The sequence below is a fragment of the Colias croceus genome, chromosome 18, assembly GCF_905220415.1.
Source record: "Colias croceus chromosome 18, ilColCroc2.1".
NCBI lineage: Eukaryota > Metazoa > Arthropoda > Insecta > Lepidoptera > Pieridae > Colias > Colias croceus.
This window is the reverse complement of record NC_059554.1, coordinates 1,966,396-1,981,931: the sequence shown is the minus strand read 5'-3', so window position 1 is coordinate 1,981,931 and position 15,536 is coordinate 1,966,396. Positions and strand designations below refer to the sequence as shown.

Here is a 15,536-nt window from a genome sequence, read left to right as displayed (position 1 = left end):
AGTGACTACGCGTGCAATGTGAACAAAGGTGTATTTTTGAATAATCGATTTTTTTATTGTTTATTGATACCGATTTATAATAAAATGTACAATACTTATTGTAGAAAGTTTATCTGCCTTTTTGCTAGTAATGTATACTGTTTCCTTTAATAGTTTTTGGAATAATACGAATTAAAAAAAATAACCTTCCTTTTATTGTATACATGAATTTAGAGAGAGATCAGGAGAAGATATTGAGTATTCTTGAAGAATGCGACAGCCACAATAAAGAGGGCGAGACACTTGAACATCAGTTGGATGGTTTTCGTAGCTCAGATTTCGAAGGCGAAGACAATTTAGAGAGAGATTTAGCAATCGCTACTGATCAAAGTGAACAAGAATCTGATACGTCTTCTGACCAATAATTCAATGTTAGAGGGAGAACTTTTGTATAAGGAGGATAATAGACTCTGACGAGGGGATACCAGCACGCAGCCAGAAGGCCGCCAACAGCTATAATAGCACCAAAAACGCAGTCGACGCAGTTGACCAAATGTGCTCAACAATCGGAAGACCAATAGGTGGCCTTAGGCTATATTTTATAATATTCTAAATTTAAGCATGGTTAATATGTCATTTACATGGTGAGGCTGCGTCAATAAACCATTAAAACTAAGAATTTTCATTCAAAAAATGGAAGATGGCCTACCTGAACCATGGTTGCAGGAGCGGTACAATACACCAACTTTGAGGAAAAATATCAAAACATACATAAAAGATATTCTAAAAATCGATGATGTTTTTCCTAGTACGTCTCAAGGACGGACAAATAAACGCAAAATATGCCGATTTTGTCCATATAAAAAACGCAGAATGACTAAAAACTCATGCCACTCATGCAGAAAGGCAATTTGCGGCGAGCACACAATTCCTACATGAAATGACTGCAAAGATTGAAAAAAAAGACCTTCTTATTTCTTATAATAATATTTAGATAACTAACTTGGCTATGTTGTTAAATATTTCACTTGAATATAACAAATAAATAAAATACAAGCATTTTAATTTGTTCGTCTGTAAGTAGAATGTTTAGTGACAAAGTAACACCGAAATATGTTTAGTGAGCTAGGGTTAAAAAAAATTATACTTTCTCTAGCATACATATACTAGGATACTATGCTTAATAATTATTACAGAACGAAAGAAATATAAGCCTCTTACTGCAGGTATTACGAATTCTATTTCTTTTTCGTAAGATCTACTCAGAATACTAAAAAGTCTAAACTTAATATAGTTACAATGTAATTAAATACGAAGTTCTTCAATTTTTTACAGTTAACAAATTATAATCGAATTTGCTAACAAAATTATCTACCAATACATCAGAAATTCCATATAATATTAATAATATAATAATTCAATTTGTTTTATTAGATTTATTTTTTTATTAATATTTAGTTTATTAAATATATATTTTATATTCGGTTCAGAGCAGTTAACCCAGTTAACCTTCACTTGTTCTTAATGGTTTTCGTCTGGAAAAATAAAATATGGCCGCCGTATCCGGGGGAAATGGCTCAGTCTGCCCGCGGTGACACGCAAAGGAACATTTTTGTGTTTGTTTTAGTCTGACTGCAGCAAATAACTGAATATATTGCAGGAACATGTTGGTTTGTTTAGGTAGATCCCTATATATGTATATATGTCGCAGGAAAATTGTATTATTTCACCGTTTACAAACGCTCTGCATTTTGTTATATGCTGAGGATACCTCAACTAGCTGTGCCTCGCGGTTTCACCCGCATTGCTCCGCTCCTGTATGTCTTAGTGTAATGATATATAACGCTGAAGAAATTTTTCAAATCGGACCAGTAGTTCTTGAGATTAGCGCGTTCAAACAAACAAACTCTGCTTTAAAATATTATAAGTATAAATTAGGGAGCACTGACATAGCCTTTACTTTTCTTGCAAAAAATAACTCCTAACCTTCTAGCTATCAGTACCAATCAATACCAATTTGAAGCCAATATTCATTAACTTCATAGCCCAAATTCCCACTCCATAAGTTTGTCGAGCGAAGTAAAGGCACTCAACCAGTATATATTATCACCTTTGCACAATACATCAAAAGGGGCCAGATGCGTCCCCGGGGCTCAAAATCGACTTTCGCCCCCTTTCCATTTGAGAAAATATGTTCCGAGTAAATTGCTATTTTTTGAGGTGCATTTATTTATTGCGTCTACGTGATGTTTTAAAATCGTTGTTTGGATTGTAAATGTTAACAACTTATTATACACTAGCTATGCCCAGCGGTTTTAACGGCATTGCTCTGCCCTTGTAGATTTTAGCGTATTGATTTGATAAGTGGACTATCTAACTCCGAAATAACTTTGCAAATCAGACCCGTAGTTTCTGAGGTTAGCGCGTTGAAACAACCACACTAACAAACTTAGAAGAGTTTTAATATTATATATTACGTTGGATGCAACAAAAAAATCAAATATAATTTAATTTACATAGGTAATAATGCAGTAAAATAAATCTAAAATAGCAACCTCGTATTAGTTTCACTATCAAGACCTGAAACTAACACCTAGTACACACCACAAACGTGTCAAAATGAACGTCGAAGAGATTTCTATTCAGAATTATTATATAACGAAAATGTGGGATTTTGTGTCGCCGAAAATTGCAACACCTCGCCTGCTTGCATACTTAGAGTGTTGCTATTTTCGCAGTTTCAGAGAGCCGAATAAATCGTGTTACATGTTTTACTGACTCGCAACAACGAATTTTGTTTACTTAATTTTTGTCTTCCATTTTGCGTTTTAATTACTCCCGCGTGTATTATGCTAAAATATTCTGTGGTTTGCCGAGTAATGGCTTAAAATTTTATTTGCGTTGCGTTTTGTGATTATTTAAGTTTGTGTTTTTGTTATGTTTGTACAATTGTTTTTCCAACTGCGTGATATTATGTGGTTTTACACTGCTATGCACACTGATGGCATAACTATTTCACATCTTTTAGCCTAATGTAAAAATATTAATATGTTATCTATCTAAAAAAATATTTATTTTATTTAAGTGGAAATATATCGATAAAACGTAGTAAGTATGTAAAATGTTGTGTGTTCAATGTTTCATGTTCATTTCTTTAATCAAACACAACCGCAGAATTCTTCCATTATTTTATTAAAAGCAATTTTGATGCGAAGCACACAAACAAATTTACGCAACCTAAAATGCATCGGGGCTAATGTTTTAAAAATCACAACGACATGTGCGTTTTATTGTCGCTTTTCAATAAAGGACGCTTGAGTGTTGCCAGTTATTATGTAAAATGATTTTTAAACTGAAATTACGATGCAATTATTTGTATATTCAATCCAAAGAAATTAAATATTAGAATAAATTTCACAGCAGTCAGCTGAAATGCTTAACTAATTATTATCAAAATCATACATTTTCAACTTACTTCAACAAAAGGAGAAAAAAACTTATCAATTCAAATTTTGCGTGTTTGTTCTTTACATCTATATACATGTATATAAAACTCAAAGGTGACTGATATAGTGATCTATCAACGCACAGCCCAAAACACTGGACGTATCAGGCTGAAATTTGGCATGCAGGGAGATGTTAGGACGTAGGCATCCGCTAAGAAAGGATTTCCCGAAATTCTTGCGGGAACGGGGAAAAACGGGGATGTACGTACAAAGTCGTGGGCGGAAGCTAGTTAAAATATAATTTGGCTCTACTTATCTATTCTTAAAAATAAATAATTCCTTAAAAAGTTTATGTGTTCACTTTGGAGAACAGCTTCTACGTTGAATTTGGTATTTTTGGTTTTTATGGCATTGAAATAAATATTAATTTATAAAGAATAGAAAAAAAATTAGATTGCTCTGGCGGGTTCACAGGTGGCTGAGTTAGTCAGGCTTCCGCCCGGGATTGGCGTGAAAGGATGCGGGTTCGAGTCCCGCCTCGTAAGCCTCTACGTCGTTAGTCATTTGACTAAGGAATTAAAACAAATAGCTTTAACTCTTGATTTAGTAATAATAATATATTCAGACGACCACGTACTATTCAGTACCTATTCATTACTCAAAACAAAAAAAAAACAATACTCGAAAATTACTTCAATCACATTTACCATTTCCCTTCCCCAACATTCTGTTGTTAATTTAAAAAGTTATTAAGATACTATTTGAGCTGTTCCCGCACAAAATATTTCCAACTCGGAGAATTATTTCAGAGGCTTGTCATCACAGGAATCGCTTCGAACTTACGGCATGAGCTCTTTCATCGCAAATGGAAAAACTTTTGATTGTTGTGAAAAAATTTTTCGTCAACGAGAGATTTGGATCAAAATACACTTGGGTTTGATTCGCTGATAAAAATGAAACGGATGCTCACTGAATTTTTTGGTCTAAAATTGTGTGTAAGTACTTTTATAGAATAATCAATAATGGATGGTTTTATGATTTGCATTTTTTCGTATTTTAGTAATTAAGTTGTGATTATTCAAAGCTAAAAGCATCATGAGTCGCAAACCAGGTAGGTATGGCAATGCTTATGTACCTATATGTCGTAGTCAACTGGTTGAATCTGCTATATGATTGAATGACTAGCGCGTTCATTAAATGACGACATCTAAAAATATGTAGTACATACTAAAATATGGTCACTTACGTCTTTTTAGCAAAACATTTCTTTAAATTCTCAGTTTTAAGAATTAAATTTTACTGAAACAAAAATTCTGAATAATAAAATAATCAAATTACTATATCGCAATGCCAAAAATTTAATATAACAGAGTTATTTTAGCAATTTGCGGGCGCAATTAACCGAAGCGTCGTTTAGACGTAATTTATCAGCCCTGAGTAAAATCTTTCAAAATTACCATATCAAGGGGACTGAATTGGTTATAATCACTGATAGCTAGCCAATAGTTATTATTCTGTGCCACCGATTAACAAAACATGTTTTTAATTACTATGTATTTAGAAACTTGTAGAAGCTTAAATATGAACCAAAATAAATAAAGTTCCTTTACGAGTGTTTACTTATAATATGTAGGTACATAATACTATTAGGTACCTAAATAGAACAAGATTAGAATACTCAGGAATAGATTACTCATTGCTCATGTTAATGCCACATTACTGCGTTACTTTTCATTTGTTTACACTAATATTATAAAGAGGAAAACTTTGTATGTTTGTTTGATTGTAATGAATAGGCTCATAAACTACTGGACCGATTTTGATGAAATTTGGCACAGACAATCTTTAGACACTGAGAAAGAACATAGGCTACCTTTTATTGCGAAATATGTACCACGGGCGAAGCCGGGGCGGGCCGCTAGTCTAAAATATAGGTACGTAGAGTTGAATGTATACTTACTGTTGAATTTCGAAATTCTCAACTTCTGTACCAAAACATAGGTCATCAAATAACAGGTTTTAGGGGCAAAAATTACAGCTGCAGCACGTCTTCAATTAAAAATAGAAAACATAAAAGTACAGTTAACAACAGAAGTGGTTTGTTGTCTCGCAATCAAATCCCATGCAATTCCACAAAGCTTTGTATAAGCAAGTACCGAATTTTGCGTTTCACTGTACCTTATTATTAGCGTAGTGGGTTCACAATACAACTGTAGCGGGATTTGTAATTTTGGTCTTGAAAACCTTTTAGTTTGTAGCAATTTTTGGTTTGTTTTAACTACACCACATACCTACTTACTGGTCGCATCGTCGGTGTTAATTCTTGTTTTTGGAAGTAAAGCTCTTTTATTGCTTTCAAAATATTATTTTATAAATTATGTTTCAATTATATTCCAGTAATATCCAAGGAAAATCTAAGCAATTCACAGTCTATCTAGTAAATACATTTGTTTATGGTGTACTTTTTTAACATCACATTACAGACACATACTAAAATTATGCTTTACCTAAATCTAAAAATTATAATTTATTGGACACTTAAAGTTCTGAAAAAAAGCCTTGCCTTTCAGACACTTTTTATTTAATTTTATTTTACGCTCTCATGTCCCACTCAATACCATTTTTTCCAATAATATTCTGATTTCAAGGAAGGTATTAAATTTGTATACAAACGTATTGTCGAAATTTATTCCGACCTCTTCTAATTGGCCCAAAGTGTAATTTCCCGCAGGACGATAGAGGGCCAAGTTATAAGTGAACAATTCATAATTAACAAAAATGTTTTCAATTGCGAAAGTATTTTCTACTAAACCCTTTATTCTGGGCTGGTATATGTGATAATATGTGCAAAACAATAAACATTTTTGCCAAAATCTGCATGTTATCGAATACTTTCCTATTATCTATACTAATCTATACTAGTATTATAAAGATGAAGAGTTTGTTTGTTTGTTTGAACGCGGTAATCTCGGGAACGACTGGTCCGATTTGAAAAATTATTACGGTGTTAGATAGCTCATTTATCGAGGAAGGCTATCATTACGCTACGACCAACAGGAGCGTAGCCACGGGGGAGAAACCGCGCGGAGCAGCTAGTCTTAAATAAATATGGAATATATTTAATCGTAATACGTGCAATGAAATAACGTGAATCATTAGTATGAGAAGATCTTATTTTGACAACAACAGCATTCTTATTCATTTAAATTGATTATCCATTTTCCATCAAGTAAAAAACTATACTATTCAGAAGATAAAAAAAAATCCCATGAAATCACTAACAACCATTAAATTGACAAAATCAATCAATAGCATTCCACTTTACTAACCTGTGGCTATAACCTTATTATCCTTCTTCAAAACTCTTACAAAGAGAACATTTAATCAGGTTTATCCAGACATATATTTAAGACCTATTTAATGTATATTTCACGATTTTCAGACCTAAATTCTAGACTTGTAAATATCCATTAACATCTCAATAGATTATACCTTGGGGCGTACAGTTAACAGTTAGATATAGAATTCCTCAGGCAGTTGAATTATGTGCTAATGCGTTTCAGTAGTCTTCTTCTGATTAAAATTACAAATTGTTCCTTGATTTAGTTGGTCTTTATCAGTTGTATATGTTGTAATAATAATAGAGAAAAAGTACTTAATACATGAAACAAATAAGAAAACGCTTTAAAAACTTTATATTTTTTAATATTATTTTGAAATTAAACTAGTATTAATAATATTATCTATTGCATTTTTAAATTCCATATTATATATTTACTAGCTTTCCGCCCGCGGTTTCGCCCGCGTTGTCAAAGAAAGACCCGCATAGTTCCCGTTCCCGTGGGATTTCCGGGATTGCGTCATTTTCCCGGGATAAAAAGTAGCCTATGTCCTTTCTCGGGTATCAAAATATCTCCATACCAAATTTCATGTAAATTGGTTCAGTAGTTTAGGCGTGATCGAGTAACAGACAGACAGACAGACAGAGTTACTTTCGCATTTATAATATTAGTATGGATTTTAGGATTTCCTTTGTTGAAATATAGGATCGTAAATAAAAGGCTTTACAACAGATTTAATAGAGTAGGTATATTTACTAAAATCGCTCTTTTAAAAGTTGTAGTGAATCATGTTGCATACAAGAATAACAAATAGATTAATTCTATATGCATTAACATATTGCTATACATCATAACATATTACATAATTACTTATTTTCACCCTTACTTATTTATTACAGATCTACTATTTACTTAACTTTGTGTATTTACACATAACAAACTGAAACTTCTTTTCGTTCTTTCAGCATTCAGATAAAGGAACACATTTGCCAGTCTTCAGATTCCTTACATTTGGCGTGTTACAGAAGCACTGAGGCACGTCACAGAGCCCAGCGTTGGGACCAGTCAGCTTATGAACCGTGGGATTGTCACATGACGGTTCTGCCTTCTGCGGACAGTAGAGGACGGAGTGCTCGTCGGGTTGGCATTTTGCTGAAAATTTAGAAAAAAATACATTAAATATTTATATTAGATTTTTAGCTCTTATTTTTTTAAGCTATTGCATAGCTTCTATCGCGGGCCTTGAGCGCGGGGACCTAATCGAGAAATTCCGTAACGAAAAAACCTCACGCTCCCCACTCCGACGGGCGGAAGTGTGGCTTGAAGGCATAAATAACTTTACCGCGGCAGTCCCCGAGTGCCACACGTCGTTTTTTTATCTCTGTATTTTCTATAGTCTTTAAGAGTGCTTTTGTTATTGTTTTTTTATGTGTTGGTGGTACTTTGGTGATTCTAATAAATGTTTTTTATTCTTATTCTTATTCTATTCATTAAATGAGTAAACGCCAAAAGGGTTGAAGATGTAAATAAACATAAAAGGTATAACTAAAAACTAAAAAAATAACCGAATTGCCGTTCTCGATTTTTAAACTTAGCAATGCATTTGGCGATTCATTTTTATTTATGTAGGTTATGTTTACTACAGACTGTACTAAAATTATTCATAATAATTCATTTTTCGTTGCAACGAAGTCTTTTAGGTAATGGAGAGATTTTTATGCCTAGAGATAGGGTTAGAGAATTACATAGATTACTTTTAAAGCGGTAAAACATTTAATTCCCACGGGAATTTCCTTTGTCCGCATAGACGAAGCCACGGATAATAGCTAGTGGACTAATACAATACATATATATAAATCTTACCCGTTGGGAACCCTTGACCTTCTATACTCGACACGGCGATAATAACACAAAAGACAGTAAATATCAACTTCATGATAAATGATGTATTATAACGTGTTGACGAATGAAATAAAGACCAAGTCAATACTAATATATTTATATTCAAGCTCTTATATACCAGTATAAATGAACGGGGAAAAACTATTACTAATACATATAGTCGTAAAATAATGTTTCCTTAAAATAGGGTAATAACCGCACGACCGTGACTGCATTGTTTATTCAGAAAAGTAAATAGACATGTTTTAAATAATATATACTAATATTATAAAGCTGAAGAGTTTGTTTGTTTGTTTGAACGCACTAATCTCGGGAACTACTGGTCCTATTTGAAAAATTCTTTCGGTGTTAGATAGCCCATTTATCAAGAAAGGTTATATATAGGTTAGGCTATATATCATCACGCTTCGACCAACAGGAGTGGAGCCACGGGGGTGAAACCGCGCTGAGCAGCTAGTATACTATAAAAGACAGACATTTTACTAAGATATTTCGTTTCTATTCAAGCGTCTTTTTTGCATAATATTAAAAATTTATTTCATCATCATCATCATTATCAGCATTCCATTGTCCATTGCTATAATGAATTAAATATGACTTTAAACAAAAATACATAATTAGTTTACTTTGCATCTACTGCTGATTTTATTCATTGAATTAAAATTTTGGTTTTTGCATTTTTAACTACTATTTGTTATCTAACTCTATTTCATTTATTAACAAGTTAATAACTCGAAAAGGTAATCTCTTGCTACTTAAAGATTCGAATCTTTGTAAATACTTAAGTGAAAAACTAATCCTTATCAATTATTTAAATGTATTCTGGCCAAAAAAATAATTAAAAAACGACGTGTGGCACTCGGGGACTGCCGCGGTAAAGCTATTGCATGCAATGCCTTCAAGCCACACCTCCGCCCGTCGGAGTGGAGAGCGTGAGGTTTTTTCGTTACGGAATTTCTCGATTCGGTCCCCGCGCTCAAGGCCCGCGATAGAAGCTATGCAATAGCCGTATTTTGTAGACACAAACACATCCCCCATCGGATTTTATTATTCCAATTTTAAATCTCAAAATTAGTTCCATCCATTTTTAACAGCACCCTCGTAGCAAAGATAAATTTTATTTTTTAAAATAAAACGCAGGGTACAAAAAGAATTCTGTGTTATCTGTACTTTTATTTAGGGGTGTCGTAAACGTAATACCACCTTTTGTGACTCCATCCCTCCGTGGATGGTGGAAAGCGTAAATCTTGAGTTGAATTTTCCTTTATCTTTACGATCGTTTATAAAAATACTTTGTTTAAGTGACTATACAACGCCCCTGATTATGTTTCAGAAAATGTAGTTATGTCCAAAATTTTAGTTAAGAATGAGAATTTAAAAAATATAATTAACCTATCTATACTAATAATATTATAAAGAGGAAAGATTTGTATGTATGGTTTTCACGCATAAACTACCTAATAAAATGAAATTTAGCACACATATAGAGGGTAACTTGAATTAAGAAATAGGATAGGTTTTATCCCGGAAATCCCACGGGAACGGGAACTATGCGGGTTTTCCTTTGAAAACGCGGGCGAAGACGCGGGCGAAAAGCTAGTCACAGTCAGTATATTTCACTACAAAGCTGATAGTATATCTATAATTTTTACATTCTTAAACAACTTAAATAATTGACTCAAATACTTGGTCTTAATGATGTAATTGGCAACACTAATTGCATTAAAAACATATTTCAGGTGTAGGTTACAAATATTTTCAATTTATTTAATAGATCATGAAATCATAAGTCTTTTCTATTCTCCGTCCTAGATAAGAATATACATAATCAACAGTCTTCATAACATTCCAGAGAACTCTAAAACCATACCTACAACACGCAAGATGCAAGTAATTGCAACTTGCAAGTATGAAAGCTTTGTAAGGTTTTCTACATAAATTGGCGATTCACTTCCAGCATTTCAAAAGGAATAAACAGTATTCTTTGCGGGATTCCTTGAGACTTTGTATTGAAATATTGCAAGAAGTTACCCAGTAATTGGGGTAAACTGGACTGGAAGTTATGAAAGACGAACTTTAATAAATAATAATTTTCTCCGCTGCAGTTCTACGGTTTTTATTCGAGTTTGAAACTGTATTTTGCAATGCGCTTAAGTACAAGACAGTATTATGAATGTAGGACGAGTGTTCAATTACTGTGTTTCTAGATCGACATCCGTAAATAAATGTCGTTGAATAATATAGTTATTTCATAGAAATGAGATTCATAATATGGGAATGAGGAAATGTTTAAGCATGTATAAAATATTTTTTCAAATCATCTGTTTGCTTTTAGATTTTGTTAACATAAAATAGTTTTAGAAACTTCAATTTTCTTATAAAGCTGTCAAAAAATAAAGGAGACAGAGGACATAGGGGAGTGGAACACATTTTTTTGACAGGAACATTTTTTTTTTTGCAGAAAGCGATTATATGCCGAACGAGTGTGTACTGTGTAGCTCAACAGAGAGTCGATTGCTTCGCAGAATTGCCAACAATACTCGACACCGACCTATGTGCGGAAACGTCAAAAACTTAATAAAAGTGTCTTCCGTCAAGTCGACGTGAATCGAATCGCTTAGCTCAAAAAGGTCGACAAATAGTGCGGGGTTATCGGCAGTTTGCCAACAAAGGATGCAATTTGTCAAATCAAACACCACTAAGTGCAAATATACGGTAGAATATTCGGGACGTTTCCGCGGTGCGCTGTAAGGCTGCAGTTTTGCACGTTTTTTTTTTGTAATTTTTACAAAGGGAGGATTTTTTACGCGTGTTGGTATGTACTTAGTTAACATAATCGCAGTCGTATTGTATGTAATTATTTTTAGAAATATTAATTTTCATTGTCTCACTATGGTAAAACGCTTTCTGAATGAATGAATGAATGAATGTATGTATGAATGAATGAATGAATGAACGAAAACGCTTTATTGTACAAACAGGAAAAAGACATACATATACAGAAGAGAGACATGCACAAATGGCTTTCCGCTTTCTGCTCAAATAAAGAAAAATTAAAGATTAAATTTATGAAGGAATGTTGATACGGTCAACTTGTCTGCAAAATAAAGCACAGAACCAAAAATTGTTTTACCTAAAGTTTTACTTTTAGGAAATAAGATCCTATTTATATAGGCAATAAACTTTATTTTTACAAAATTACAATAATTACAATTACAACAATTTTACTTGAATTACTCTCCCGCTCCATATATCCAACCCGTATATTTTTGATTAGACAAATTGGTATTTTCGCTCCCCTATCTTAAAGTTGACAAAGAATTTAAGTGTTTACCGTTCGAAGTAAGTAATTTTTCACCTCGCACACTTTAGTTTAATTATATTTTCACCTATATAATATAAAACCGTTCTTCCAATGCTGACATAGTCTGTAGTAAATATAACTAATTTCGACGATAAGATCGAAAAATATAAAATGTTACAGCTTACAAAATATCGAACGTGGTAATTATTATGGTATTTAGTGTAGTACTGAAGCTACTACGTAGGTACGCAAATACCTCAGGACCAAAGTGATGGACATTACTATGCTTTGGATTGCAGTAATTCAGAAAATGTTTCTTGGAGGGTGTTTTTTTTTATATCAATTATTAATTAATTCAAAATTATTTGAACAGCTTTTATAATGTTCTCACTGTCACAAACACGTGTTTAAGAAGCAGTAACTTCAACTTTTTAATTACCTAAGTATTTTTCTAAAAGTGATCTTCTACTTTTTATTTAATTAACCCTTAATTCACTACCTGAGTCCATTGGACTCACATCGAACTTTCAAACTATTATAATTTTTTCCCCTAGTGACTTATTTCCTCCACCGTCTCAGTACCTTCCTGCAGTGACGCGGGCACTGCGGTAGCGAGAGGACGTGCGCCTGCGCTGCGTAATTGGTAAGTTATTACGTCGAGTGAGTCCCATGGACTCATACTAGTGAATTAAGTAATATTTTATTTATTTGTTACGATTTTTAAATGTTGCTTATTTGTCGTATTAATGATATAAAAATATGTATTTTAATTTTTGTTGTTGTTGTAGGTTTGTAAAATGGATCTAAAACAACATGAAGTTGTAAATATGAATGAAGATCAGGCGGATTCTGTTTTGGAATCATGGATCACACAAATTATGAATGATGAAGATGCGAGCCACTCTGAAACCGAAGACAAGTTACCTAGGACAGAAAGAAAGTATTGTTATCTATGTAATTACAAAAAGAGAACAAAGACTGCACATTTATGCACTAGATGTCTGAAGTCTGTATGTTTGAGTTGCTCAAAAAAGGTATGCCGTCGTTGCCTGTAATCGGTGGTAATACCCCATTGCACGTTCTTTTTTTTTGTATAGAAGCGTACATTTTTGTTGTTTATTTTCACTTTTGTATTCCTTTAGAAGTCTTATAAAATTAAAAATAATTAATAATTAAAAATATTTGTTATTATTGTAGGGCTTTGAAAATAACTCTGTTTTTTAAGACTGTTAGAATAAGTTTTTTTTATTTTTAAGAGTATTTCAGAAGTTTATCCAGTTTTGTCATTTTTTTGTAGTGCCTTAATAAACATTTAAAAATAATAATAAAAAAACTTAATAAAAAAAGAGTTTTATTTGAAAAAAACACGCTAAGAAAATATATGAGTCCAGTAGACTCATGGAAGCTGTTTATGTTAGCAAATTTCACCTAGTGAATTGAGGGTTAAGTAGGTTTTTTTTGAAAAGAGGTTTCACTAAAATGTGACAACTACAACCCTACAACCAAACTCAAACTTATACTCACTAATTATTCTATACCTCCAAGAATCTAGTCTACATATTATATTCATTAAAACTTTTCCAGGCTTTTTCAATAATTTCGCAATTAAACTTAAAAGTACTATATCTTCGAAAGCAAGTTAATTGTCTTACAGTCTAGCCAACAGTTTGTGACTGAAGTTATTTACGGGTAGAATGTAATTAAAGTCAAGAATTATTTGCACCTAGAGCGAACAAATGTTTTCTCTTATAAGCAATATCTTGGGATTAAATATCCGTTTAATTGTTTGCGTATTTACAATTGAGTGCAAAATAATCAAGATGTAAGAATATTAAATCCTAATATTATAAATACGAAAGTTTGTGAGGATGTGTGTATATGTTTGTAACTCTTTCACGCAAATACTACTGAACCGATTACAATGAAATTAACACACATATAGATCGTAACTTAGATTAACACATAGGATAGGTTTATCCCGGAAATCCCACGGAAACGGGAACTATGCGGGTTTTTCTTTAAAAACGCGGGCGAAGCCGTTGGCGGAAAGATAGTTTATTTAATATGTTCAAACATAGTTAAAATTATATTTATTAATTTTATTCGTTCTTTGATATTCCAATTACCTTTGCAGTATTGTATCTCACAATATACTATAAGCATATGCAAAGACGTCATTGCCCGAACATTAGAGAAGAGAGACGTAGGTATCTAAAAATATTTATTCAGGTTCAAACTATCACAATAATTCGAAAGTAATATAACATGATTTTATATTCCACGCACGAACATTAAAAAGTTTTTCAATGGAAAAGCCATTTATTTCGTTCCCGAAATTATATTCGAAAGTTTTATTTAACACGCGAATAATAAAAGGATTAGCAATAAATCCTTTTATTATTCGCGTCTGACTATTGTTACCCAAAAGACTGGCATCAACAACCTTAAATAAGTTTCCATAAAACGAAATTACAGTACATTCAATAAAATCTCGTTCGAAAATCAAATCAACGAATCATAGCAGCTCCCGCGTAATGTCATCAATCATGGCGGGTTTTCGAAATGGCGCCATCTGTGCGGTTCCGACGCGTTCAGTATAAAAATGCAGATAAAATGAAACTTCTTTTATTTTTGGGTGCAACTTTGATGTGTTCTTTTATCTGCGACACATTTACGGCAAAATATATATTTTATTAACATTTTTATCCATGCCAGAAGAAAGAAGATGCTATTTCAATTCTTAAAGGCATTATTTTGCTCATTAGTTTATTTAAAAAACATATTTCGTTAATAGCATAAAAATATATTGATTTCTGAACGTAAAAATGTGTGAAATTTCGTTAGGTACTTACATTTTTTTCTTGTTTCATTTTGTTATAATAACAAGATATTCATAATAAAGTTTCCTTTAGAATAAGTACAAAACATAACATTTAGTTAAAACATTTCTTGCATTATATTAGTTTAAAAAAGTCCCCTACGCATCTCCGAAGTCACGTAGCCAACAAAGGTTGCCATTTTTTATCTGTATCATTTAATTTTTATAGCGGTCGATTACTTTCGTCCCATATGCCCTTGTTGGGTTGCCAACATTAATATTTAATGAATTTTTCAAGAGTTGATAACAAAATTCTGGTAAGTACACCGAACATACGTTTAACCTTATGAATAAATAATAATATTTGGAACTATAAAATGTATGTTATTTATTAAATTAGTGTGAGTATGTCATATAAATTATAAAATATAAAACTTTTCTTATCGTACGGTTAAAAGCCCATAAACAACTTTATAGTAAGTTTGTTGTAATTGGTAATGAAAAGGTAGTTAATTATATCGACCGGCCCGCGAAGGCGCAAAAAAAACCGAAATTTACTTTAAATTATTTATTGTAAAAAAAAATTACATAATAAATTACTCCTAACTTAATCTACGTCCCTCCCGTTCGATGTTAGAACTAAGAGTGCTCGTCCTCCTCGGCGGGGCAGCTGCAGCGTCGCGGTGGCGATGATTGCCGCAACACTCTCTGGAAGCGCAGGTGTGCGCGATGTCGCAATTCCTAAC

At 32.7% G+C, this 15,536-nt stretch overlaps 1 protein-coding gene across 1 annotated transcript; it reads right to left on the bottom strand.

The window, feature by feature from the left end:
- Positions 1 to 7,622: 7,622 nt before the first annotated feature.
- Positions 7,623 to 8,749, bottom strand: LOC123699766. Its single transcript, XM_045646785.1, has 2 exons — positions 8,630 to 8,749; positions 7,623 to 7,918 (listed from the first exon to the last, which is right to left on the bottom strand). The coding sequence occupies exons 1-2, from the start codon at positions 8,700 to 8,702 to the stop codon at positions 7,728 to 7,730; spliced, it is 264 nt and encodes an 87-aa protein (XP_045502741.1). The 5' UTR covers positions 8,703 to 8,749; the 3' UTR covers positions 7,623 to 7,727.
- Positions 8,750 to 15,536: the final 6,787 nt, after the last annotated feature.

Bases quoted from the DNA above. Each gene is read 5' to 3' on its own strand.
- LOC123699766 (XM_045646785.1), bottom strand. From the start codon at position 8,702: ATGAAGTTGATATTTACTGTCTTTTGTGTTATTATCGCCGTGTCGAGT. The intron at 7,919-8,629 runs GTAAGATTTATA...CTAAATTTTCAG, and splicing joins AGGTCAAGGGTTCCCAACGG to CAAAATGCCAACCCGACGAG.